This window comes from Heterodontus francisci, chromosome 5 (genome assembly GCF_036365525.1).
Source record: "Heterodontus francisci isolate sHetFra1 chromosome 5, sHetFra1.hap1, whole genome shotgun sequence".
NCBI lineage: Eukaryota > Metazoa > Chordata > Chondrichthyes > Heterodontiformes > Heterodontidae > Heterodontus > Heterodontus francisci.
In genome coordinates this window covers 2,009,602-2,034,091 of record NC_090375.1, presented here as the reverse complement: position 1 = coordinate 2,034,091, position 24,490 = coordinate 2,009,602, and the positions used below count along the sequence as shown (strand labels likewise).

Below are 24,490 nucleotides of genomic sequence, written 5' to 3'. Positions count from 1 at the left end.
GTTAGGGTTGAGTTCGGGTTGAGTGTGGGGGATAGGGTGAGGGGTGGAGTTTAGGGTTGAGTGTGGGGTTGAGGGTTGGGGTTGAGTTAGGGTTGAGTGTGGGGTTGAGTTAGGGTTGAGTGTGGGGGATAGAGTGAGGGGTTGTGTTAGGGTTGAGTGTGGGGGATAGGGGGAGGGGTTGAGTGTGGGGTTGAGTTAGGGTTGAGTGTGGGGATGGGGTGAGGGGTTGAGTTAGAGTTGAGTGTTGGGGTTGAGTGTGGGTTTAAGGGTTGGGGTTGAATTTCGACTTGAGTGTGGGGGATAGGGTGAGGGGTTCAGTTACGGTTGAGTGTGGGGGATAGGGATAGGGGTTGAGTTAGGGTTGAGTGTGGGGTTGAGTAAGGGTTGAGGGTGGGGATAGGGTGAGGGGTTGAGTTAGGGTTGAGAGTGGGGGATAGGGTGAGGGGTTGAGTTAGTGTTCAGTGTGGGGGTAGGGTGAGGGGTTGAGTTAGGGTTGAGTGTGGGGTTAAGGGTTGGGGTTGAGTTCGAGTTGAGTGTGGGGGATAGGGTGAGGGGTTGAGTGTGGGGTTCGGGTGAGGGGTTGAGTTAGGGTTCAGTGTGGGGGTACAGTGAGGGGTTGAGTTAGGGTTGAGTGTGGGGGATAGGGTGAGGGGTTGAGTTCGGGTTAACTGTGGGAGATAGGGTAAGGGGTTGAGTTCGGGTTGAGTGTGGGGGATAGGGTGAGGGTTGAGTATGGGGGATAGGGTGAGGGGTTGAGTTCAGGTTGAGAGTGGGGTAGGGTGAGGGGTTGAGTTCGGGTTACGTTTGGGCGATCGGGTGAGGGGTTGAGTTAGGGTTGAGTGTGGGGGATCGGGTGAGGGGTTGATTTAGGGTTGAGTGTGGGGGATAGGGTGAGGGGTTGAGTTAGTATTGAGTGTGGGTTTGAGTGTTGGAGTTGAGTTAGGATTGAGTGTTGGGGTTGAATGTGAGGGATAGGGTGAGGGGTTGAGGGTTGGGGTTGAGTTCGGGTTGATTGTGGGGGATAGGGTGAGGGGTTGAGTTTGGGTGATAGGGTGAGGGGTTGAGTGTGGGGGATAGGGTGAGGGGTTGAGTTCAGGTTGAGAGTGGGGTAGGGTGAGGGGTTGAGTTCGGGTTACGTTTGGGCGATAGGGTGAGGGGTTGAGTTAGGGTTGAGTGTGGGGGATCGGGTGAGGGGTTGATTTAGGGTTGAGTGTGGGGTCAGGCTGAGGCGTTGAGTTAGTATTGAGTGTGGGGTTGAGTGTTGGAGTTGAGTTAGGTTTGAGTGTTGGGGTTGAATGTGGGGGATAGTGTGAGGGGTTGAGGGTTGGGGTTGAGTTCGGGTTGATTGTGGGGGATAGGGTGAGGGGTTGAGTTTGGGCGATTGGGTGAGGGGTTGAGTGTGGGGGATAGGGTGAGGGGTTGAGTTAGGGTTGAGTGTGGGGGATAGGGTGAGGGGTTGAGTGTGGGGGATAGGGTGAGGGGTTGAGTTCGGGTTGAGTGTTGGGGTTGAGGGTTAGGGTTGAGTTCGGGTTGAGTTTGGGCGATAGGGTGAGTTGAGTGTGGGGGATAGGGTGAGGGGTTGAGTTCGGGTTGAGTGTGGGGGATAGGTTGAGGGGTTGAGTTCGGGGTGAGTGTGGGGAAAAGGGTGAGGGGTTGAGTTAGGGTTGAGTGTTGGGGATAGGGTGATGGGTTGAGTGTGGGGGATAGGGTGAGGGGTTGAGTTTGGGTTTGGTAGTGGGGGATAGGGGGAGGGATTGAGTTAGGGTTGAGTGTGGGGGATAGGGTGAGGTGTTGAGTTTGGGTTGAGTGTGGGGGATTGGGTGAGGGGTTGAGTCTAGGGTTGAGTGAGGGGGATAGAATGAGGTGTTGAGTTTGGGTTGAGTGTGGAGGATAGGGTGAGGGGTTGAGTTTTGGTTGAGTGTGGGGGATAGGGTGAGGGGTTGAGTTTAGGGTTTGTGGGGGATAGTGTGATGGGTTGAGTTTGGGTTGAGTGTGGGGGATAGGGTGCGGGGTTGAGTTTAGGGGTGAGTGTGGGGGATGGGGTGAGGGGTTGAGTTCGGGTTGAGTGTGGGGGATAGGGTGAGGGGTTGAGTTTGGGTTGAGTGTGGGGGATAGGGTGAGGTGTTGAGTTTGGGTTGAGTGTGGGGGATAGGGTGAGGGGTTGAGTTCGGGTTGAGTGTGGGGGATAGGGTGAGGGGTTGAGTTTGGGTTACGTTTGGGCGATAGGGTGAGGGGTTGAGTTAGGGTTGAGTGTGGGGGATCGGGTGAGGGGTTGATTTAGGGTTGAGTGTGGGGGACAGGCTGAGGGGTTGAGTTTGGGATGAGTGTGGGAGATGGGGTGAGGGGTTGAGTTCGGGTTGAGTGTGGGGGATAGGGTGAGGGGTTGAGTTCGGGTTGAGTGTGGGGGATAGGGTGAGGGGTTGAGTTTGGGTTGAGTGTGGGGGATAGGGTGAGGGGTTGAATTTCGGTTGAGTGTGGGGGATAGGGTGAGGGGTTGAGTTTGGGTTGAGTGTGGGGGATAGGGTGAGGGGTTGAGTTTGGGTTGAGTGTGGGGGATAGGGTGAGGGGTTGAGTTTGGGTTGAGTGTGGGGGATTGGGTGAGGGGTTAGGTTCGGGTTGAGTTTGGACGATAGGGTGAGAGGTTGAGTTTGGGTTGAGTGTGGCGGATAGGGTGAGGGGTTGAGTTAGTGTTCAGTGTGGGGGTAGGGTGAGGGGTTGAGTTAGGGTTGAGGATTGGGGTTGAGTTCGGGTTGAGTATGGGGGTAAGGTGAGGGGTTGAGTTCGGGTTAACTGTGGGGGATAGGGTAAGGGGTTGATTTCAGGATGAGTGTGGGGGATGGGGTGAGGGGTTGAGTTCGGGTTGAGTGTGGGGGATGGGGTGAGGGGTTGAGTTTGGGTTGAGTGTGGGGGATGGGGTGAGGGGTTGAGTTTGGGATGAGTGTGGGGGATGGGGCGAGGGGTTGAGTTTGGGTTGAGTGTGGGGGATAGGGTGAGGGGTTGAGTTTGGGTTGAGTGTGGGGGATAGGGTGAGGGGTCGAGATTGGGTTGAGTGTGGGGGACACGGTGAGGGGTTGAGTTCGGGTTGAGTGTGGGGGATAGGGTGAGGGGTTGAGTTTGGGTTGAGTGTGGGGGATGGGGTGAGGGGTTGAGTTTGGGTTGAGTGTGGGGGACACGGTAAGGGGTTGAGTTTGGGTTGAGAGTGGGGGATAGGGTGAGGGGTTGAGTTTGGGTTGAGTGTGGGGGATGGGGTGAGGGGTTGAGTTAGGGTTGAGTGTGGGGGACACGGTGAGGGGTTGAGTTTGGGTTGAGTGTGTGGGATAGGTTGAGGGGTTGAGTTTGGGTTGAGTGTGGGGGACACGGTAAGGGGTTGAGTTTGGGTTGAGAGTGGGGGGATAGGGTGAGGGGTTGAGTTTGGGTTGAGTGTGGGGGATGGGGTGAGGGGTTGAGTTAGGGTTGAGTGTGGGGGACACGGTGAGGGGTTGAGTTTGGGTTGAGTGTGTGGGATAGGTTGAGGGGTTGAGTTTGGGTTGAGTGTGGGGGATAGGGATAGGGGTTGAGTTAGAGTTGAGTGTTGGGGTTGAGTGTGGGTTTAAGGGTTGGGGTTGAGTTCGACTTGAGTGTGGGGGATAGGGTGAGGGGTTCAGTTACGGTTGAGTGTGGGGGATAGGGATAGGGGTTGAGTTAGGGTTGAGTAAGGGTTGAGGGTGGGGATAGGGTGAGGGGTTGAGTTAGGGTTGAGAGTGGGGGATAGGGTGAGGGGTTGAGTTAGTGTTGAGTGTGGGGTTAAGGGTTGGGGTTGAGTTCGAGTTGAGTGTGGGGGATAGGGTGAGGGGTTGAGTGTGGGGTTAGGGTGAGGGGTTGAGTTAGGGTTCAGTGTGGGGGTACAGTGAGGGGTTGAGTTAGGGTTGAGAGTGGGGGATAGGGTGAGGGGTTGAGTTAGTTTTGAGTGTGGGGTTAAGGGTTGGGGTTGAGTTCGAGTTGAGTGTGGGGGATAGGGTGAGGGGTTGAGTGTGGGGTTAGGGTGAGGGGTTGAGTTAGGGTTCAGTGTGGGGGTACAGTGAGGGGTTGAGTTAGGGTTGAGTGTGGGGGATAGGGTGAGGGGTTGAGTTCGGGTTAACTGTGGGAGATAGGGTAAGGGGTTGAGTTCGGGTTGAGTGTGGGGGATAGGGTGAGGGGTTGAGTTCGGGTTGAGTATGGGGGATAGGGTGAGGGGTTGAGTTCGGGTTACGTTTGGGGGATAGGGTGAGGGGTTGAGTTAGGGTTGAGTGTGGGGGATCGGGTGAGGGGTTGATTTAGGGTTGAGTGTGGGGGATAGGGTGAGGGGTTGAGTTAGTATTGAGTGTGGGTTTGAGTGTTGGAGTTGAGTTAGGATTGAGTGTTGGGGTTGAATGTGGGGGATAGGGTGAGGGGTTGAGGGTTGGGGTTGAGTTCGGGTTGATTGTGGGGGATAGGGTGAGGGGTTGAGTTTGGGTGATAGGGTGAGGGGTTGAGTGTGGGGGATAGGGTGAGGGGTTGAGTTTGGGTTGAGTGTGGGGGATAGGGTGAGGGGTTGAGTTTGGGTTACGTTTGGGCGATAGGGTGAGGGGTTGAGTTAGGGTTGAGTGTGGGGGATCGGGTGAGGGGTTGATTTAGGGTTGAGTGTGGGGGACAGGCTGAGGCGTTGAGTTAGTATTGAGTGTGGGGTTGAGTGTTGGAGTTGAGTTCGGATTGAGTGTTGGGGTTGAATGTGGGGGATAGGGTGAGGGGTTGAGGGTTGGGGTTGAGTTCGGGTTGTTTGTGGGGGATAGGGTGAGGGGTTGAGTTTGGGCGATAGGGTGAGGGGTTGAGTGTGGGGGATAGGGTGAGGGGTTGAGTTAGGGTTGAGTGTGGGGGATCGGGTGAGGGGTTGAGTGTGGGGGATAGGGTGAGGGGTTGAGTTCGGGTTGAGTGTTGGGGTTGAGGGTTAGGGTTGAGTTCGGGTTGAGTTTGGGTGATAGGGTGAGTTGAGTGTGGGAGATAGGGTGAGGGGTTGAGTTCGGGTTGAGTGTGGGGGATAGGTTGAGGGGTTGAGTTCGGGGTGAGTTTGGGGAAAAGGGTGAGGGGTTGAGTTCGGTTTGAGTGTTGGGGATAGGGTGATGGGTTGAGTGTGGGGGATAGGGTGAGGGGTTGAGTTTGGGTTTGGTAGTGGGGGATAGGGGGAGGGATTGAGTTAGGGTTGAGTGTGGGGGATAGGGTGAGGTGTTGAGTTTGGGTTGAGTGTGGGGGATTGGGTGAGGGGTTGAGTCTAGGGTTGAGTGAGGGGGATAGAATGAGGTGTTGAGTTTGGGTTGAGTGTGGAGGATAGGGTGAGGGGTTGAGTTTTGGTTGAGTGTGGGGGATAGGGTGCGGGGTTGAGTTTAGGGGTGAGTGTGGGGGATGGGGTGAGGGGTTGAGTTCGGGTTGAGTGTGGGGGATAGGGTGAGGGGTTGAGTTTGGGTTGAGTGTGGGGGATAGGGTGAGGGGTTGAGTTTGGGTTGAGTGTGGGGGATAAGGTGAGGGGTTGAGTTAGGGTTGAGTGTGGGGGATAGGGTGAGGGGTTGAGTTTGGGTTGAGTGTGGGGGATAGGGTGAGGGGTTGAGTTTGGGTTGAGTGTGAGGGATAGGGCGAGGGGTTGAGTTTGGGTTGAGTGTGGGGGATAGGGTGAGCCGTTGAGTTTGGGTTGAGTGTGGGGGATAGGGTGAGGGGTTGAGTTCGGGTTGAGTGTGGGGGATAGGGTGAGGGGTTGAGTTCGGGTTGAGTGTGGGGGATAGGGTGAGGGGTTGAGTTTGGGTTGAGTGTGGGGGATAGGGTGAGGGTTTGAGTTTGGGTTGAGTGTGGGGGATAGGGTGAGGGGTTGAGTTGGGGTTGAGAGTGGGGGATAGGGTGAGGGGTTGAGTTCGGGTTGAGTGTGGGGGATAGGGTGAGGGGTTGAGTTCGGGTTGAGTGTGGGGGATAGGGTGAGGGGTTGAGTTTGGGTTGAGTGTGGGGGATAGGGTGAGGGGTTGAATTTCGGTTGAGTGTGGGGGATAGGGTGAGGGGTTGAGTTTGGGTTGAGTGTGGGGGATAGGGTGAGGGGTTGAGTTTGGGTTGAGTGTGGGGGATTGGGTGAGGGGTTAGGTTCGGGTTGAGTTTGGACGATAGGGTGAGAGGTTGAGTTTGGGTTGAGTGTGGGGGATAGGGTGAGGGATTGAGTTTGGGTTGAGTGTGGGGGATGGGGTGAGGGGTTGAGTTAGGGGTGAGGATTGGGATTGAGTTCGGGTTGAGTATGAGGGTAAGGTGAGGGGTTGAGTTCGGGTTGACTGTGGGGGATAGGGTAAGGGGTTGATTTCGGGATGAGTGTGGGGGATAGGGTGAGGGGTTGAGTTCGGGTTGAGTGTGGGGGATGGGGTGAGAGGTTGAGTTTGGGTTGAGTGTGGGGGATGGGGTGAGGGGTTGAGTTTGGGATGAGTGTGGGAGATGGGGTGAGGGGTTGAGTTTGGGTTGAGTGTGGGGGATAGGGTGAGGGGTTGAGTTTGGTTTGAGTGTGGGGGATGGGGTGAGGGGTTGAGTTTGGGTTGAGTGTGGGGGATAGGGTGAGGGGTTGAGTTTGGGTTGAGTGTGGGGAATAGGGTGAGGGGTCGAGATTGGGTTGAGTGTGGGGGACACGGTGAGGGGTTGAGTTCGGGTTGAGTGTGGGGGACACGGTGAGGGGTTGAGTTTGGGTTGAGTGTGGGGGATAGGGTGAGGGGTTGAGTTTGGGTTGAGTGTGGGGGTTAGGGTGAGAGGTTGAGTTTGGGTTGAGTGTGGGGGATGGGGTGAGTTTGGGTTGAGTGTGGGGGACACGGTAAGGGGTTGAGTTTGGGTTGAGTGTGGGGGACACGGTGAGGGGTTGAGTTTGGGTTGAGTGTGGGGGATGGGGTGAGGGGTTGAGTTAGGGTTGAGTGTGGGGGACACGGTGAGGGGTTGAGTTTGGGTTGAGTGTGGGGGATAGGGTGAGGGGTTGAGTTTGGGTTGAGTGTGGGGGATAGGGATAGGGGTTGAGTTAGAGTTGAGTGTTGGGGTTGAGTGTGGGTTTAAGGGTTGGGGTTGAGTTCGACTTGAGTGTGGGGGATAGGGTGAGGGGTTCAGTTACGGTTGAGTGTGGGGGATAGGGGTTGAGTTCGGGTTGAGTGTGGGGTTGAGTAAGGGTTGAGGGTGGGGATAGGGTGAGGGGTTGAGTTAGGGTTGAGAGTGGGGGATAGGGTGAGGGGTTGAGTTAGTGTTCAGTGTGGGGGTAGGGTGAGGGGTTGAGTTAGGGTTGAGTGTGGGGTTAAGGGTTGGGGTTGAGTTCGAGTTGAGTGTGGGGGATAGGGTGAGGGGTTGAGTGTGGGGTTAGGGTGAGGGGTTGAGTTAGGGTTCAGTGTGGGGGTACAGTGAGGGGTTGAGTTAGGGTTGAGTGTGGGGGATAGGGTGAGGGGTTGAGTCCGGGTTAACTGTGGGAGATAGGTTAAGGATTTGAGTTCGGGTTGCGTGTGGGGGATAGGGTGAGGGGTTGAGTTCGGGTTGAGTATGGGGGATAGGGTGAGGGGTTGAGTTCAGGTTGAGAGTGGTGTAGGGTGAGGGGTTGAGTTCGGGTTACGTTTGGGCGATAGGGTGAGGGGTTGAGTTAGGGTTGAGTGTGGGGGATCGGGTGAGGGGTTGAGTTAGTATTGAGTGTGGTTTTGAGTGTTGGGGTTGAGTTAGGATTGAGTGTTGGGGTTGAATGTGGGGGATAGGGTGAGGGGTTGAGGGTTGGGGTTGAGTTCGGGTTGATTGTGGGGGATAGGGTGAGGGGTTGAGTTTGGGCGATAGGGTGAGGGGTTGAGTGTGGGGGATAGGGTGAGGGGTTGAGTTCAGGTTGAGAGTGGGGTAGGGTGAGGGGTTGAGTTCGGGTTACGTTTGGGCGATAGGGTGAGGAGTTGAGTTAGGGTTGAGTGTGGGGGATCGGGTGAGGGGTTGATTTAGGGTTGAGTGTGGGGGACAGGCTGAGGCGTTGAGTTAGTATTGAGTGTGGGGTTGAGTGTTGGAGTTGAGTTCGGATTGAGTGTTGGGGTTGAATGTGGGGGATAGGGTGAGGGGTTGAGGGTTGGGGTTGAGTTCGGGTTGTTTGTGGGGAATAGGGTGAGGTGTTGAGTTTGGGCGATAGGGTGAGGGGTTGAGTGTGGGGGATAGGGTGAGGGGTTGAGTTCGGGTTGAGTGTGGGGGATAGGTTGAGAGGTTGAGTTCGGGTTGACTGTGGGGGATAGGGTAAGGGGTTGATTTCGGGATGAGTGTGGGGGATAGGGTGAGGGGTTGAGTTCGGGTTGAGTGTGGGGGATGGGGTGAGGGGTTGAGTTTGGGTTGAGTGTGGAGGATGGGGTGAGGGGTTGAGTTTGGGATGAGTGTGGGGGATGGGGTGAGGGGTTGAGTTTGGGTTGTGTGTGGGGGATAGGGTGAGGGGTTGAGTTTGGGTTGAGTGTGGGGGATGGGGTGAGGGGTTGAGTTTGGGTTGAGTGTGGGGGATAGGGTGAGGGGTTGAGTTTGGGTTGAGTGTGGGGGATAGGGTGAGGGGTCGAGATTGGGTTGAGTGTGGGGGACACGGTGAGGGGTTGAGTTTGGGTTGAGTGTGGGCGATAGGGTGAGGGGTTGAGTTTGGGTTGAGTGTGGGGGATAGGGTGAGGGGTTGAGTTTGGGTTGAGTGTGGGGGATAGGGTGAGGGGTTGAGTTCGGGTTGAGTGTGGGGGATGGGATGAGGGGTTGAGTTTAGGGTTGACTGTGGGGGATAGGGTGAGGGGTTGAGTTTGGGTTGAGTGTGGGGGACACGGTGAGGGGTTGAGTTTAGGGTTGAGTGTGGGGGATAGGGTGAGGGGTTGAGTTTAGGGTTGACTGTGGGGGATAGGGTGAGGGGTTGAGTTCGGGTTGAGTGCAGGGGACACGGTGAGCGGTTGAGTTTAGGGTTGAGTGTGGGGGATAGGGTGAGGGGTTGTGTTTGGGTTGAGTGTGCGGGATGGGGTGAGGGGTTGAGTTTGGGTTGAGTGTGGGGGACACGGTGAGGGGTTGAGTTTGGGTTGAGTGTGGGGGATACGGTGAGGGGTTGAGTTTGGGTTGAGTGTGGGGGTTAGGGTGAGGGGTTGAGTTTGGGTTGAGTGGGGGGGTTAGGGTGAGGGGTTGAGTTTGGGTTGAGTGTGGGGGTTAGGGTGAGGGGTTGAGTTTGGGTTGAGTGTGGGGGATGGGGTGAGGGGTTGAGTGTGGGGGATGGGGTGAGGGGTTGAGTGTGGGGGTTAGGGTGAGGGGTTGAGTTTGGGTTGAGTGTGGGGGATGGGGTGAGGGGTTGAGTGTGGGGGATGGGGTGAGGGGTTGAGTGTGGGGGTTAGGGTGAGGGGTTGAGTTTGGGTTGAGTGTGGGGGATGGGGTTAGGGGTTGAGTGTGGGGGATTGGGTGAGGGGTTGAGTGTGGGGGTTAGGGTGAGGGGTTGAGTGTGGGAGATGGGGTGAGGGGTTGAGTGTGGGGGATGGGGTGAGGGGCTGAGTGTGGGGGTTAGGGTGAGGGGTTGAGTGTGGGGGATGGGGTGAGGGGTTGAGTGTGGGGGATGGTGTGAGGGGTTGAGTGTGGGGGTTAGGGTGAGGGGTTGAGTGTGGGGGATGGGGTGAGGGTTTGAGTGTGGGGGATGGGGTGAGGGGTTGAGTGTGGGGGTTAGGGTGAGGGGTTGAGTGTGGGGGTTAGGGTGAGGGGTTGAGTTTGGGTTGAGTGTGGGGGATGGGGTGAGGGGTTGAGTGTGGGGGTTAGGGTGCGGTGTTGAGTTTGGGTTGTGTGTGGGGGATGGGGTGAGGGGTTGAGTGTGGGGGATGGGGTGAGGGGTTGAGTGTGGGGGATGGGGTGAGGGGTTGAGTTTGGGTTGAGTGTGGGGGATGGGGTGAGGGGTTGAGTGTGGGGGATGGGGTGAGGGGTTGAGTGTGGGGGTTAGGGTGAGGGGTTGAGTGTGGGGGATGAGGTGAGGGGTTGAGTGTGGGGGATGAGGTGAGGGGTTGAGTGTGGGGGATGAGGTGAGGGGTTGTGTCTGGGGGATGGGGTGAGGGGTTGAGTGTGGGGGATGAGGTGAGGGGTTGAGTGTGGGGGATGAGGTGAGGGGTTGAGTGTGGGGGATGGGGTGAGGGGTTGAGTGTGGGGGTTAGGGTGAGGGGTTGAGTGTGGGGGATGGGGTGAGGGGTTGAGTGTGGGAGTTAGGGTGAGGGGTTGAGTTTAGGGTTTGAGTGTGGGGGATAGGGTGAGGGGTTGTGTTTGGGTTGAGTGTGGGGGTTAGGGTGAGGGGTTGAGTTTGGGTTGAGTGTGGGGGATGGGGTGAGGTGTTGAGTGTGGGGGTTAGGGTGAGGGGTTGAGTTTGGGTTGAGTGTGGGGGATGGGGTGAGGGGTTGAGTGTGGGGGTTAGGGTGAGGGGTTGAGTGTGGGGGTTTGGGTGAGGGGTTGAGTGTGGGGGTTAGGGTGAGGGGTTGAGTGTGGGGGTTAGGGTGAGGGGCTGAGTTTGGGTTGAGTGTGGGGGTTAGGGTGAGGGGTTGAGTGTGGGGGATGGGGTGAGGGGTTGAGTGTGGGAGTTAGGGTGAGGGGTTGAGTTTGGGTTGAGTGTGGGGGTTAGGGTGAGGGGTTGAGTTTGGGTTGAGTGTGGGGGTTAGGGTGAGGGGTTGAGTGTGGGGGATGGGGTGAGGGGTTGAGTGTGGGGGAATGGTGTGAGGGGTTGAGTGTGGGGGTTAGGGTGAGGGGTTGAGTGTGGGGGATGGGGTGAGGGTTTGAGTGTGGGGGATGGGGTGAGGGGTTGAGTGTGGGGGTTAGGGTGAGGGGTTGAATGTGGGGGTTAGGGTGAGGGGTTGAGTGTCGGGGATGAGGTGAGGGGTTGAGTGTGTGGGTTAGGGTGAGGGGTTGAGTTTGGGTTGAGTGTGGGAGTTAGGGTGAGGGGTTGAGTTTGGGTTGAGTGTCGGGGATGAGGTGAGGGGTTGAGTGTGTGGGTTAGGGTGAGGGGTTGAGTTTGGGTTGAGTGTGGGAGTTAGGGTGAGGGGTTGAGTTTGGGTTGAGTGTGGGGGTTAGGGTGAGGGGTTGAGTGTGGGGGATGGGGTGAGGGGTTGAGTGTGGGGGTTAGGGTGAGGGGTTGAGTGTGGGGGTTAGGGTGAGGGGTTGAGTGTGGGGGTTAGGGTGAGGGGTTGAGTGTGGGGGTTAGGGTGAGGGGTTGAGTGTCGGGGATGGGGTGAGGGGTTGAGTGTGGGGGTTAGGGTGAGGGGTTGAGTTTGGGTTGAGTGTGGGGGTTAGGGTGAGGGGTTGAGTTTGGGTTGAGTGTGGGGGTTAGGGTGAGGGGTTGAGTGTGGGGGATGGGGTGAGGGGTTGAGTGTGGGGGAATGGTGTGAGGGGTTGAGTGTGGCGGTTAGGGTGAGGGGTTGAGTGTGGGGGATGGGGTGAGGGTTTGAGTGTGGGGGATGGGATGAGGGGTTGAGTGTGGGGGTTAGGGTGAGGGTTTGAGTGTGGGGGTTAGGGTGAGGGGTTGAGTGTCGGGGATGAGGTGAGGGGTTGAGTGTGTGGGTTAGGGTGAGGGGTTGAGTTTGGGTTGAGTGTGGGAGTTAGGGTGAGGGGTTGAGTTTGGGTTGAGTGTCGGGGATGAGGTGAGGGGTTGAGTGTGTGGGTTAGGGTGAGGGGTTGAGTTTGGGTTGAGTGTGGGAGTTAGGGTGAGGGGTTGAGTTTGGGTTGAGTGTGGGGGTTAGGGTGAGGGGTTGAGTGTGGGGGATGGGGTGAGGGGTTGAGTGTGGGGGTTAGGGTGAGGGGTTGAGTGTGGGGGTTTGGGTGAGGGGTTGAGTGTGGGGGTTAGGGTGAGGGGTTGAGTGTGGGGGTTAGGGTGAGGGGTTGAGTGTCGGGGATGGGGTGAGGGGTTGAGTGTGGGGGTTAGGGTGAGGAGTTGAGTTTGGGTTGAGTGTGGGGGTTCGGGTGAGGGGTTGAGGGTGGGGGTTAGGGTGAGGGGTTGAGTGTGGGGGTTAGGGTGAGGGGTTGAGTGTGGGGGATGGGGTGAGGGGTTGAGTATGGGGGATAGGGTGAGGGGTTGAGTTCAGGTTGAGAGTGGTGTAGGGTGAGGGGTTGAGTTCGGGTTACGTTTGGGCGATAGGGTGAGGGGTTGAGTTAGGGTTGAGTGTGGGGGATCGGGTGAGGGGTTGAGTTAGTATTGAGTGTGGGTTTGAGTGTTGGGGTTGAGTTAGGATTGAGTGTTGGGGTTGAATGTGGGGGATAGGGTGAGGGGTTGAGGGTTGGGGTTGAGTTCGGGTTGATTGTGGGGGATAGGGTGAGGGGTTGAGTTTGGGCGATTGGGTGAGGGGTTGAGTGTGGGGGATAGGGTGAGGGGTTGAGTTCAGGTTGAGAGTGGGGTAGGGTGAGGGGTTGAGTTCGGGTTACGTTTGGGCGATAGGGTGAGGAGTTGAGTTAGGGTTGAGTGTGGGGGATCGGGTGAGGGGTTGATTTAGGGTTGAGTGTGGGGGACAGGCTGAGGCGTTGAGTTAGTATTGAGTGTGGGGTTGAGTGTTGGAGTTGAGTTCGGATTGAGTGTTGGGGTTGAATGTGGGGGACAGGGTGAGGGGTTGAGGGTTGGGGTTGAGTTCGGGTTGTTTGTGGGGGATAGGGTGAGGGGTTGAGTTTGGGCGATAGGGTGAGGGGTTGAGTGTTGGGGATAGGGTGAGGGGTTGAGTTCGGGTTGAGTGTGGGGGATAGGTTGAGAGGTTGAGTTCGGGTTGACTGTGGGGGATAGGGTAAGGGGTTGATTTCGGGATGAGTGTGGGGGATAGGGTGAGGGGTTGAGTTCGGGTTGAGTGTGGGGGATGGGGTGAGGGGTTGAGTTTGGGTTGAGTGTGGAGGATGGGGTGAGGGGTTGAGTTTGGGATGAGTGTGGGGGATGGGGTGAGGGGTTGAGTTTGGGTTGAGTGTGGGGGATAGGGTGAGGGGTTGAGTTTGGGTTGAGTGTGGGGGATGGGGTGAGGGGTTGAGTTTGGGTTGAGTGTGGGGGATAGGGTGAGGGGTTGAGTTTGGGTTGAGTGTGGGGGATAGGGTGAGGGGTCGAGATTGGGTTGAGTGTGGGGGACACGGTGAGGGGTTGAGTTTGGGTTGAGTGTGGGCGATAGGGTGAGGGGTTGAGTTTGGGTTGAGTGTGGGGGATAGGGTGAGGGGTTGAGTTTGGGTTGAGTGTGGGGGATAGGGTGAGGGGTTGAGTTCGGGTTGAGTGTGGGGGTTGGGATGAGGGGTTGAGTTTAGGGTTGACTGTGGGGGATAGGGTGAGGGGTTGAGTTTGGGTTGAGTGTGGGGGACACGGTGAGGGGTTGAGTTTAGGGTTGAGTGTGGGGGATAGGGTGAGGGGTTGAGTTCGGGTTGAGTGGGGGGGACACGGTGAGCGGTTGAGTTTAGGGTTGAGTGTGGGGGATAGGGTGAGGGGTTGAGTTTGGGTTGAGTGTGCGGGATGGGGTGAGGGGTTGAGTTTGGGTTGAGTGTGGGGGACACGGTGAGGGGTTGAGTTTGGGTTGAGTGTGGGGGATACGGTGAGGGGTTGAGTTTGGGTTGAGTGTGGGGGTTAGGGTGAGGGGTTGAGTTTGGGTTGAGTGTGGGGGTTAGGGTGAGGGGTTGAGTTTGGGTTGAGTGTGGGGGATGGGGTGAGGGGTTGAGTGTGGGGGATGGGGTGAGGGGTTGAGTGTGGGGGTTAGGGTGAGGGGTTGAGTTTGGGTTGAGTGTGGGGGATGGGGTGAGGGGTTGAGTGTGGGGGATGGGGTGAGGGGTTGAGTGTGGGGGTTAGGGTGAGGGGTTGAGTTTGGGTTGAGTGTGGGGGATGGGGTGAGGGGTTGAGTGTGGGGGATGGGGTGAGGGGTTGAGTGTGGGGGTTAGGGTGAGGGGTTGAGTTTGGGTTGAGTGTGGGGGATGGGGTGAGGGGTTGAGTGTGGGGGATGGGGTGAGGGGTTGAGTGTGGGGGATGGGGTGAGGGGTTGAGTGTGGGGGATGGGGTGAGGGGTTGAGTGTGGGGGTTAGGGTGAGGGGTTGAGTGTGGGGGATGGGGTGAGGGGTTGAGTGTGGGGGATGGTGTGAGGGGTTGAGTGTGGGGGTTAGGGTGAGGGGTTGAGTGTGGGGGATGGGGTGAGGGTTTGAGTGTGAGGGATGGGGTGAGGGTTTGAGTGTGGGGGATGGGGTGAGGGGTTGAGTGTGGGGGTTAGGGTGAGGGGTTGAGTGTGGGGGTTAGGGTGAGGGGTTGAGTTTGGGTTGAGTGTGGGGGATGGGGTGAGGGGTTGAGTGTGGGGGTTAGGGTGCGGTGTTGAGTTTGGGTTGTGTGTGGGGGATGGGGTGAGGGGTTGAGTGTGGGGGATGGGGTGAGGGGTTGAGTGTGGGGGATGGGGTGAGGGGTTGAGTTTGGGTTGAGTGTGGGGGATGGGGTGAGGGGTTGAGTGTGGGGGATGGGGTGAGGGGTTGAGTGTGGGGGTTAGGGTGAGGGGTTGAGTGTGGGGGATGAGGTGAGGGGTTGAGTGTGGGGGATGAGGTGAGGGGTTGTGTCTGGGGGATGAGGTGAGGGGTTGTGTCTGGGGGATGGGGTGAGGGGTTGAGTGTGGGGGATGAGGTGAGGGGTTGAGTGTGGGGGATGAGGTGAGGGGTTGAGTGTGGGGGATGGAGTGAGGGGTTGAGTGTGGGGGTTAGGGTGAGGGGTTGAGTGTGGGGGATGGGGTGAGGGGTTGAGTGTGGGAGTTAGGGTGAGGGGTTGAGTTTAGGGTTTGAGTGTGGGGGATAGGGTGAGGGGTTGTGTTTGGGTAGAGTGTGGGGGTTAGGGTGAGGGGTTGAGTTTGGGTTGAGTGTGGGGGATGGGGTGAGGGGTTGAGTGTGGGGGTTAGGGTGAGGGGTTGAGTGTGGGGGTTTGGGTGAGGGGTTGAGAGTGGGGGTTAGGGTGAGGGGTTGAGTGTGGGGGTTAGGCTGAGGGGTTGAGTTTGGGTTGAGTGTGGGGGTTAGGGTGAGGGTTTGAGTGTGGGGGATGGGGTGAGGGGTTGAGTGTGGGAGTTAGGGTGAGGGGTTGAGTTTGGGTTGAGTGTGGGGGTTAGGGTGAGGGGTTGAGTTTGGGTTGAGTGTGGGGGTTAGGGTGAGGGGTTGAGTGTGGGGGATGGGGTGAGGGGTTGAGTGTGGGGGATGGTGTGAGGGGTTGAGTGTGGGGGTTAGGGTGAGGGGTTGAGTGTGGGGGATGGGGTGAGGGTTTGAGTGTGGGGGATGGGGTGAGGGGTTGAGTGTGGGGGTTAGGGTGAGGGGTTGAGTGTGGGGGTTAGGGTGAGGGGTTGAGTGTCGGGGATGAGGTGAGGGGTTGAGTGTGGGGGTTAGGGTGAGGGGTTGAGTTTGGGTTGAGTGTGGGAGTTAGGGTGAGGGGTTGAGTTTGGGTTGAGTGTGGGGGTTAGGGTGAGGGGTTGAGTGTGGGGGATGGGGTGAGGGGTTGAGTGTGGGGGTTAGGGTGAGGGGTTGAGTGTGGGGGTTAGGGTGAGGGGTTGAGTGTGGGGGTTAGGGTGAGGGGTTGAGTGTCGGGGATGGGGTGAGGGGTTGAGTGTGGGGGTTAGGGTGAGGGGTTGAGTTTGGGTTGAGTGTGGGGGTTCGGGTGAGGGGTTGAGTGTGGGGGTTAGGGTGAGGGGTTGAGTGTGGGGGTTAGGGTGAGGGGTTGAGTGTGGGGGTTAGGGTGAGGGGTTGAGTGTGGGGGATGGGGTGAGGGGTTGAGTGTGGGGGTTAGGGTGAGGGGTTGAGTGTGGGGGTTAGGGTGAGGGGTTGAGAGTGGGGGATGAGGTGAGGGGTTGAGTGTGGGGGTTAGGGTGAGGGGTTGAGTTTGGGTTGAGTGTGGGGGTTAGGGTGAGGGGTTGAGTGTGGGGGTTAGGGTGAGGGGTTGAGTTTGGGGGTTAGGGTGAGGGGTTGAGTGTGGGGGTTAGGGTGAGGAGTTGAGTTTGGGGGTTAGGGTGAGGGGTTGAGTGTGGGGGTTAGGGTGAGGGGTTGAGTGTGGGTTGAGTGTGGGAGTTAGGGTGAGGGGTTGAGTGTGGGGGTTAGGGTGAGGGGTTGAGTTTGGGGGTTAGGGTGAGGGGTTGAGTGTGGGGGTTAGGGTGAGGGGTTGAGTGTGGGGGATGAGGTGAGGGGTTGAGTGTGGGGGTTAGGGTGAGGGGTTGAGTTTGGGTTGAGTGTGGGGGTTAGGGTGAGGGGTTGAGTGTGGGGGTTAGGGTGAGGGGTTGAGTGTGGGGGATGAGGTGAGGGGTTGAGTGTGGGGGTTAGGGTGAGGGGTTGAGTGTGGGGGTTAGGGTGAGGGGTTGAGTGTGGGGGATGAGGTGAGGGGTTGAGTGTGGGGGTTAGGGTGAGGGGTTGAGTGTGGGGGATGGGGTGAGGGGTTGAGTGTCGGGGATGGGGTGAGGGGTTGAGTGTCGGGGATGGGGTGAGGGGTTGAGTGTGGGGGTTAGGGTGAGGGGTTGAGTGTGGGGGTTAGGGTGAGGGGTTGTGTGTCGGGGATGGGGTGAGGGGTTGAGTGTCGGGGATGGGGTGAGGGGTTGAGTGTGGGGGTAGGGTGAGGGGTTGAGTGTGGGGGTTAGGGTGAGGGGTAGAGTGTGGGGGTTAGGGTGAGGGGTAGAGTGTGGGGGTTAGGGTGAGGGGTTGAGTCTGGGGGACGGGGTGAGGGGTTGAGTGTGGGGGTTAGGGTGAGGGGTTGAGTGTGGGGGTTAGGGTGAGGGGTTGAGTTTGGGTTGAGTGTGGGGGTTAGGGTGAGGGGTTGAGTGTGGGGGTTAGGGTGAGGGGTTGAGTGTGGGGGTTAGGGTGAGGGGTTGAGTGTGGGGGATGGGGTGAGGGGTTGAGTGTGGGGGTTGGGGTGAGGGGTTGAGTGTGGGGGTTAGGGTGAGGGGTTGAGTGTGGGGGTTAGGGTGAGGGGTTGAGTGTGGGGGTTAGGGTGAGGGGTTGAGTGTGGGGGTTAGGGTGAGGGGTTGAGTGTCGGGGATGAGGTGAGGGGTTGAGTGTGGGGGATGAGGTGAGGGGTTGAGTGTGGGGGATGGGGTGAGGGGTTGAGTGTGGGGGATGAGGTGAGGGGTTGAGTGTGGGGGTTAGGGTGAGGGGTTGAGTGTGGGGGTTAGGGTGTGGGGTTGAGTGTCGGGGATGGGGTGAGGGGTTGAGTGTCGGGGATGGGGTGAGGGGTTGAGTGTGGGGGTTAGGGTGAGGGGTTGAGTGTGGGGGTTAGGGTGAGGGGTTGAGTGTGGGGGTTAGGGTGAGGGGTTGAGTGTGGGGGTTAGGGTGAGGGGTTGAGTGTGGGGGATGGGGTGAGGGGTTGAGTGTGGGGGTTAGGGTGAGGGGTTGAGTGTGGGGGTTAGGGTGAGGGGTTGAGTGTGGGGGTTAGGGTGAGGGGTTGAGTTTGGGTTGAGTGTGGGGGTTAGGGTGAGGGGTTGGGTGTGGGGGTTAGGGTGAGGGGTTGAGTGTGGGGGTTAGGGTGAGGGGTTGAGTGTCGGGGTTAGGGTGAGGGGTTGAGTGTGGGGGTTAGGGTGAGGGGTTGAGTGTGGGGGATGGGGTGAGGGGTTGAGTGTGGGGGTTGGGGTGAGGGGTTGAGTGTGGGGGTTAGGGTGAGGGGTTGAGTGTGGGGGTTAGGGTGAGGGGTTGAGTGTGGGGGTTATGGTGAGGGGTTGAGTGTGGGGGTTAGGGTGAGGGGTTGAGTGTGGGGGATGAGGTGAGGGTTTGAGTGTGGGGGTTAGGGTGAGGGGTTGAGTGTGGGGGTTAGGGTGAGGGGTTGAGTGTGGGGGTTAGGGTGAGGGGTTGAGTGTGGGGGTTAGGGTGAGGGGTTGAGTGTGGGGGATGAGGTGAGGGGTTGAGTGTGGGGGATGGGGTGAGGGGTTGAGTGTGGGGGATGAGGTGAGGGGTTGAGTGTGGGGGTTAGGGTGAGGGGTTGAGTGTGGGGGTTAGGGTGAGGGGTTGAGTGTGGGGGATGAGGTGAGGGGTTGAGTGTGGGGGATGAGGTGAGGGGTTGAGTGTGGGGGTTAGGGTGAGGGGTTGAGTGTGTGGGTTAGGGTGAGGGGTTGAGTGTGGGGGATGGGGTGAGGGGTTGAGTGTGGGGGATGAGGTGAGGGGTTGAGTGTGGGGGTTAGGGTGAGGGGTTGAGTGTGGGGGTTAGGGTGAGGGGTTGAGTGTGGGTGTTAGGGTGAGGGGTTGAGTGGGGGTTAGGGTGAGGGGTTGAGTGGGGGTTAGGGTGAGGGGTTGAGTGTGGGGGTTAGGGTGAGGGGTTGAGTGTGGGGGTTAGGGTGAGGGGTTGAGTGGGGGTTAGGGTGAGGGGTTGAGTGTGGGGGTTAGGGTGAGGGGTTGAGTGTGGGGGTTAGGGTGAGGGGTTGAGTGTGGGGGTTAGGGTGAGGGGTTGAGTGTGGGGGTTAGGGTGAGGGGTTGAGTGGGGGTTAGGGTGAGGGGTTGAGTGGGGGTTAGGGTGAGGGGTTGAGTGTGGGGGTTAGGGTGAGGGGTTGAGTGGGGGTTAGGGTGAGGGGTTGAGTGTGGGGGTTAGGGTGAGGGGTTGAGTGTGGGGGTTAGGGTGAGGGGTTGAGTGTGGGGGTTAGGGTGAGGGGTTGAGTGTGGGGGTTAGGGTGAGGGGTTGAGTGGGGGTTAGGGTGAGGGGTTGAGTGTGGGGGTTAGGGTGAGGGGTTGAGTGGGGGTTAGGGTGAGGGGTTGAGTGTGGGGGTTAGGGTGAGGGGTTGAGTGTGGGGGTTAGGGTGAGGGGTTGAGTGTGGGGGTTAGGGTGAGGGGTTGAGTGTGGGGGTTAGGGTGAGGGGTTGAGTGGGGGTTAGGGTGAGGGGTTGAGTGGGGGTTAGGGTGAGGGGTTGAGTGTGGGGGTTAGGGTGAGGGGTTGAGTGTGGGGGTTAGGGTGAGGGGTTGAGTGTGGGGGTTAGGGTGAGGGGTTGAGTGGGGGTTAGGGTGAGGGGTTGAGTGGGGGTTAGGGTGAGGGGTTGAGTGTGGGGGTTAGGGTGAGGGGTTGAGTGGGGGTTAGGGTGAGGGGTTGAGTGTGGGGGTTAGGGTGAGGGGTTGAGTGTGGGGGTTAGGGTGAGGGGTTGAGTGTGGGGGTTAGGGTGAGGGGTTGAGTGGGGGTTAGGGTGAGGGATTGAGTGGGGGTTAGGGTGAGGGGTTGAGTGGGGGTTAGGGTGAGGGGTTGAGTGGGGGTTAGGGTGAGGGGTTGAGTGTGGGGGTTAGGGTGAGGGGTTGAGTGGGGGTTAGGGTGAGGGGTTGAGTGTGGGGGTTAGGGTGAGGGGTTGAGTGGGGGTTAGGGTGAGGGGTTGAGTGGGGGTTAGGGTGAGGGGTTGAGTGTGGGGGATGAGGTGAGGGGTTGAGTGGGTTTGATTTCGGGATAATGTTGTGCTGCTATTTACTGAAATGAATTGATTTACTCAGTGTCTTGGAGCTCTGTAATGACAGTAACATTATATGATTGGTGGAGAATCGGAGGATGCTGCACCTCTGGCTGTAGTTCATTGAATAAGTTGCACATATTTTATACACAGGTCCTGTCACTTGGAGCTGATGTTCTGCCCGAATATAAACTGCAGGCCCCACGAATTCACAAATGGACCATTCTTCACTACAGCCCCTTCAAGGCAGTGTGGGATTGGTTAATCTTGCTCCTCGTTATCTACACTGCAATCTTCACCCCATATTCAGCAGCTTTCCTACTGAATGACCAGGAGGAGGTGAAACGTCGAGATTGTGGTTACTCCTGCAACCCCCTCAATGTGGTGGATCTGATTGTGGACATTATGTTTATTATTGACATTCTCATCAACTTCCGCACTACCTACGTGAACAGTAATGATGAGGTGGTCAGCCATCCAGGCAAAATTGCCATCCATTACTTTAAGGGCTGGTTCCTAATTGATATGGTGGCTGCAATTCCATTCGATCTGCTCATTTTTCGTTCTGGCTCTGATGAGGTGAGAATTAACGCGAGTAGTTTCCAGGATTTTGGGCCTTTAGTCACAACGATGCAAACTACCTCTATTCAAACTGACTTATTATGTGATTGAGGAACCCACAGAGCTCTCAGTGTAACAAGAGTTTGAAGAACCAGTCAGAATGTGTGATGGTCAGTGTCCTGGGCCCTCCTGGTCACTGTGTGTGATGGTCAGTGTCCTGGACCCTCCTGGTCACTGTGTGTGATGGTCAGTGTCCTGGGCCCTCCTGGTCAGAGTGTGTGATGGTCAGTGTCCTGGACCCTCCCAGTCAGAGTGTGTGATGGTCAGTGTCCTGGACCCTCCCAGTCAGAATGTGTGATGGTCAGTGTCCTGGACCCTCCTGGTCACTGTGTGTGATGGTCAGTGTCATGGACCCTCCCAGTCAGAGTGTGTGATGGTCAGTGTCCTGGACCCTCCTGGTCACTGTGTGTGATGGTCAGTGTCCTGGACCCTCCCGGTCGGATTGTGTGATGGTCAGTGTCCTGGACCCTTCCGGTCGGAGTGTGTGATGGTCAGTGTCCTGGGCCCTCCTGGTCACTGTGTGTGATGGTCAGTGTCCTGGACCCTCCCGGTCGGATTGTGTGATGGTCAGTGTCCTGGGCCCTCCTGGTCACTGTGTGTGATGGTCAGTGTCATGGACCCTCCCAGTCAGAGTGTGTGATGGTCAGTGTCCTGGGCCCTCCTGGTCACTGTGTGTGATGGTCAGTGTCATGGACCCTCGCAGTCAGAGTGTGTGATGGTCAGTGTCCTGGACCCTCCTGGTCACTGTGTGTGATGGTCAGTGTCATGGACCCTCCCAGTCAGAATGTGTGATGGTCAGTGTCCTGGACCCTCCCAGTCAGAATGTGTGATGGTCAATGTCCTGGACCCTCCTGGTCACTGTGTGTGATGGTCAGTGTCCTGGACCCTCCCGGTCGGAGTATGTGATGGTCAGTGTCCTGGACCCTCCCGGTCGGAGTGTGTGATGGTCAGTGTCCTGGACCCTCCCGGTCGGATTGTGTGATGGTCAGTGTCCTGGGCCCTCCTGGTCACTGTGTGTGATGGTCAGTGTCCTGGACCCTCCCGGTCGGATTGTGTGATGGTCAGTGTCCTGGGCCCTCCCAGTCAGAGTGTGTGATGGTCAGTGTCCTGGGCCCTCCTGGTCACTGTGTGTGATGGTCAGTGTCCTGGACCCTCCCGGTCGGAGTGTGTGATGGTCAGTGTCCTGGGCCCTCCCGGTCGGAGTGTGTGATGGTCAGTGTCATGGACCCTCCCGGTCGGAGTATGTGATGGTCAGTGTCCTGGACCCTCCCGGTCGGAATGTGTGATGGTCAGTGTCCTGGGCCCTCCTGGTCACTGTGTGTGATGGTCAGTGTCCTGGACCCTCCCGGTCGGAATGTGTGATGGTCAGTGTCCTGGGCCCTCCTGGTCACTGTGTGTGATGGTCAGTGTCCTGGAGCCTCCCGGTCGGAGTGTGTGATGGTCAGTGTCCTGGGCCCTCCCGGTCGGAGTGTATGATGGTCAGTGTCCTGGGCCCTCCTGGTCACTGTGTGTGATGGTCAGTGTCCTGGACCCTCCCGGTCGGAGTGTGTGATGGTCAGTGTCCTGGGCCCTCCCGGTCGGAGTGTGTGATGGTCAGTGTCATGGACCCTCCCGGTCGGAGTATGTGATGGTCAGTGTCCTGGACCCTCCCGGTCGGAATGTGTGATGGTCAGTGTCCTGGGCCCTCCTGGTCACTGTGTGTGATGGTCAGTGTCCTGGACCGTCCCGGTCAGAGTATGCGATGGTCAGTGTCCTGGACCCTCCCAGTCAGAGTGTGTGATGGTCAGTGTCCTGGGCCCTCCCAGTCAGAGTGTGTGATGGTCAGTGTCCTGGGCCCTCCTGGTCACTGTGTGTGATGGTCAGTGTCCTGGACCCTCCCGGTCGGAGTATGTGATGGTCAGTGTCCTGGGCCCTCCCAGTCAGAGTGTGTGATGGTCAGTGTCCTGGACCCTCCCGGTCGGAGTGTGTGATGGTCAGTGTCCTGGACCCTCCCGGTCGGATTGTGTGATGGTCAATGTCCTGGACCCTTCCGGTCAGAGTGTGTGATGGTCAGTGTCCTGGACCTTCCCGGTCGGAGTATGTGATGGTCAGTGTCCTGGACCCTCCCAGTCAGAATGTGTGATGGTCAGTGTCCTGGGCCCTCCTGGTCACTGTGTGTGATGGTCAGTGTCCTGGACCCTCCCGGTCGGATTGTGTGATGGTCAGTGTCCTGGACCCTTCCGGTCGGAGTGTGTGATGGTCAGTGTCCTGGGCCCTCCTGGTCACTGTGTGTGATGGTCAGTGTCCTGGACTCTCCCGGTCGGATTGTGTGATGGTCAGTGTCCTGGGCCCTCCTGGTCACTGTGTGTGATGGTCAGTGTCCTGGACCCTCCCAGTCAGAGTGTGTGATGGTCAGTGTCCTGGGCCCTCCTGGTCAGTGTGTGATGGTCAGTGTCCTGGACCCTCCCAGTCAGAGTGTGTGATGGTCAGTGTCCTGGGCCCTCCTGGTCACTGTGTGTGATGGTCAGTGTCCTGGACCCTCCCAGTCAGAGTGTGTGATGGTCAGTGTCCTGGGCCCTCCTGGTCAGTGTGTGATGGTCAGTGTCCTGGACCCTCCCAGTCAGAGTGTGTGATGGTCAGTGTCCTGGGCCCTCCTGGTCACTGTGTGTGATGGTCAGTGTCTTGGACCCTCCCAGTCAGAGTGTGTGATGGTCAGTGTCCTGGGCCCTCCTGGTCACTGTGTGTGATGGTCAGTGTCCTGGACCCTCCCAGTCAGAGTGTGTGATGGTCAGTGTCCTGGACCCTCCCGGTCAGTGTGTGATGGTCAGTGTCCTGGACCCTCCCGGTCGGAGTGTATGATGGTCAGTGTCCTGGACCCTCCCGTTCGGAATGTGTGATGGTCAGTGTCCTGGACCCTCCCAGTCAGAATGTGTGATGGTCAGTGTCCTGGACCCTCCCGGTCGGAGTGTGTGATGGTCAGTGTCCTGGACCCTCCTGGTCACTGTGTGTGATGGTCAGTGTCCTGGGCCCTCCTGGTCACTGTGTGTGATGGTCAGTGTCCTGGACCCTCCCGGTCTGAGTATGTGATGGTCAGTGTCCTGGGCCCTCCTGGTCACTGTGTGTGATGGTCAGTGTCCTGGGCCCTCCTGGTCACTGTGTGTGATGGTCAGTGTCATGGACTCTCCTGGTCACTGTGTGTGATGGTCAGTGTCATGGACCCTCCCAGTCAGAGTGTGTGATGGTCAGTGTCCTGGACCCTCCTGGTCACTGTGTGTGATGGTCAGTGTCATGGACCCTCCCAGTCAGAATGTGTGATGGTCAGTGTCCTGGACCCTCCCAGTCAGAATGTGTGATGGTCAATGTCCTGGACCCTCCTGGTCACTGTGTGTGATGGTCAGTGTCCTGGACCCTCCCGGTCGGAGTATGTGATGGTCAGTGTCCTGGACCCTCCCGGTCGGAGTGTGTGATGGTCAGTGTCCTGGACCCTCCCGGTCAGATTGTGTGATGGTCAGTGTCCTGGGCCCTCCTGGACACTGTGTGTGATGGTCAGTGTCCTGGACCCTCCCGGTCGGATTGTGTGATGGTCAGTGTCCTGGGCCCTCCCAGTCAGAGTGTGTGATGGTCAGTGTCCTGGGCCCTCCCAGTCAGAGTGTGTGATGGTCAGTGTCCTGGGCCCTCCTGGTCACTGTGTGTGATGGTCAGTGTCCTGGACCCTCCCGGTCGGATTGTGTGATGGTCAGTGTCCTGGGCCCTCCTGGTCACTGTGTGTGATGGTCAGTGTCCTGGACCCTCCCGGTCGGAGTTTGTGATGGTCAGTGTCCTGGGCCCTCCCAGTCAGAGTGTGTGATGGTCAGTGTCCTGGGCCCTCCTGGTCACTGTGTGTGATGGTCAGTGTCATGGACCCTCCCAGTCAGAGTGTGTGATGGTCAGTGTCCTGGGCCCTCCCAGTCAGAGTGTGTGATGGTCAGTGTCCTGGACCCTCCCGGTCGGATTGTGTGATGGTCAGTGTCCTGGGCCCTCCCAGTCAGAGTTTGTGATGGTCAGTGTCCTGGGCCCTCCCAGTCAGAGTGTATGATGGTCAGTGCCCTGGGCCCTCCTGGTCACTGTGTGTGATGGTCAGTGTCCTGGACCCTCCCGGTCGGAGTGTGTGATGGTCAGTGTCCTGGGCCCTCCCGGTCGGAGTGTATGATGGTCAGTGTCCTGGGCCCTCCTGGTCACTGTGTGTGATGGTCAGTGTCCTGGACCCTCCCGGTCGGAGTTTGTGATGGTCAGTGTCCTGGGCCCTCCTGGTCACTGTGTGTGATGGTCAGTGTCCTGGGCCCTCCTGGTCACTGTGTGTGATGGTCAGTGTCATGGACCCTCCCAGTCAGAGTGTGTGATGGTCAGTGTCCTGGGCCCTCCTGGTCACTGTGTGTGATGGTCAGTGTCATGGACCCTCCCAGTCAGAGTGTGTGATGGTCAGTGTCCTGGACCCTCCTGGTCACTGTGTGTGATGGTCAGTGTCATGGACCCTCCCAGTCAGAATGTGTGATGGTCAGTGTCCTGGACCCTCCCAGTCA

The 24,490-nt window shown here is 58.2% G+C and overlaps 1 protein-coding gene across 2 annotated transcripts in view; it reads left to right on the top strand.

Annotated features, from left to right (window-relative positions):
* LOC137369695 (potassium voltage-gated channel subfamily H member 2-like) overlaps positions 1-24,490 on the top strand; it is a 465,677-nt gene that overhangs the window by 216,003 nt on the left and 225,184 nt on the right. For both annotated transcript variants that reach the window (XM_068031032.1, XM_068031033.1), the window contains one exon: positions 19,485-19,910. In XM_068031032.1, coding sequence (XP_067887133.1) covers positions 19,485-19,910 — 426 coding nt within the window. The remainder of the gene's footprint in view (positions 1-19,484; positions 19,911-24,490) is intronic.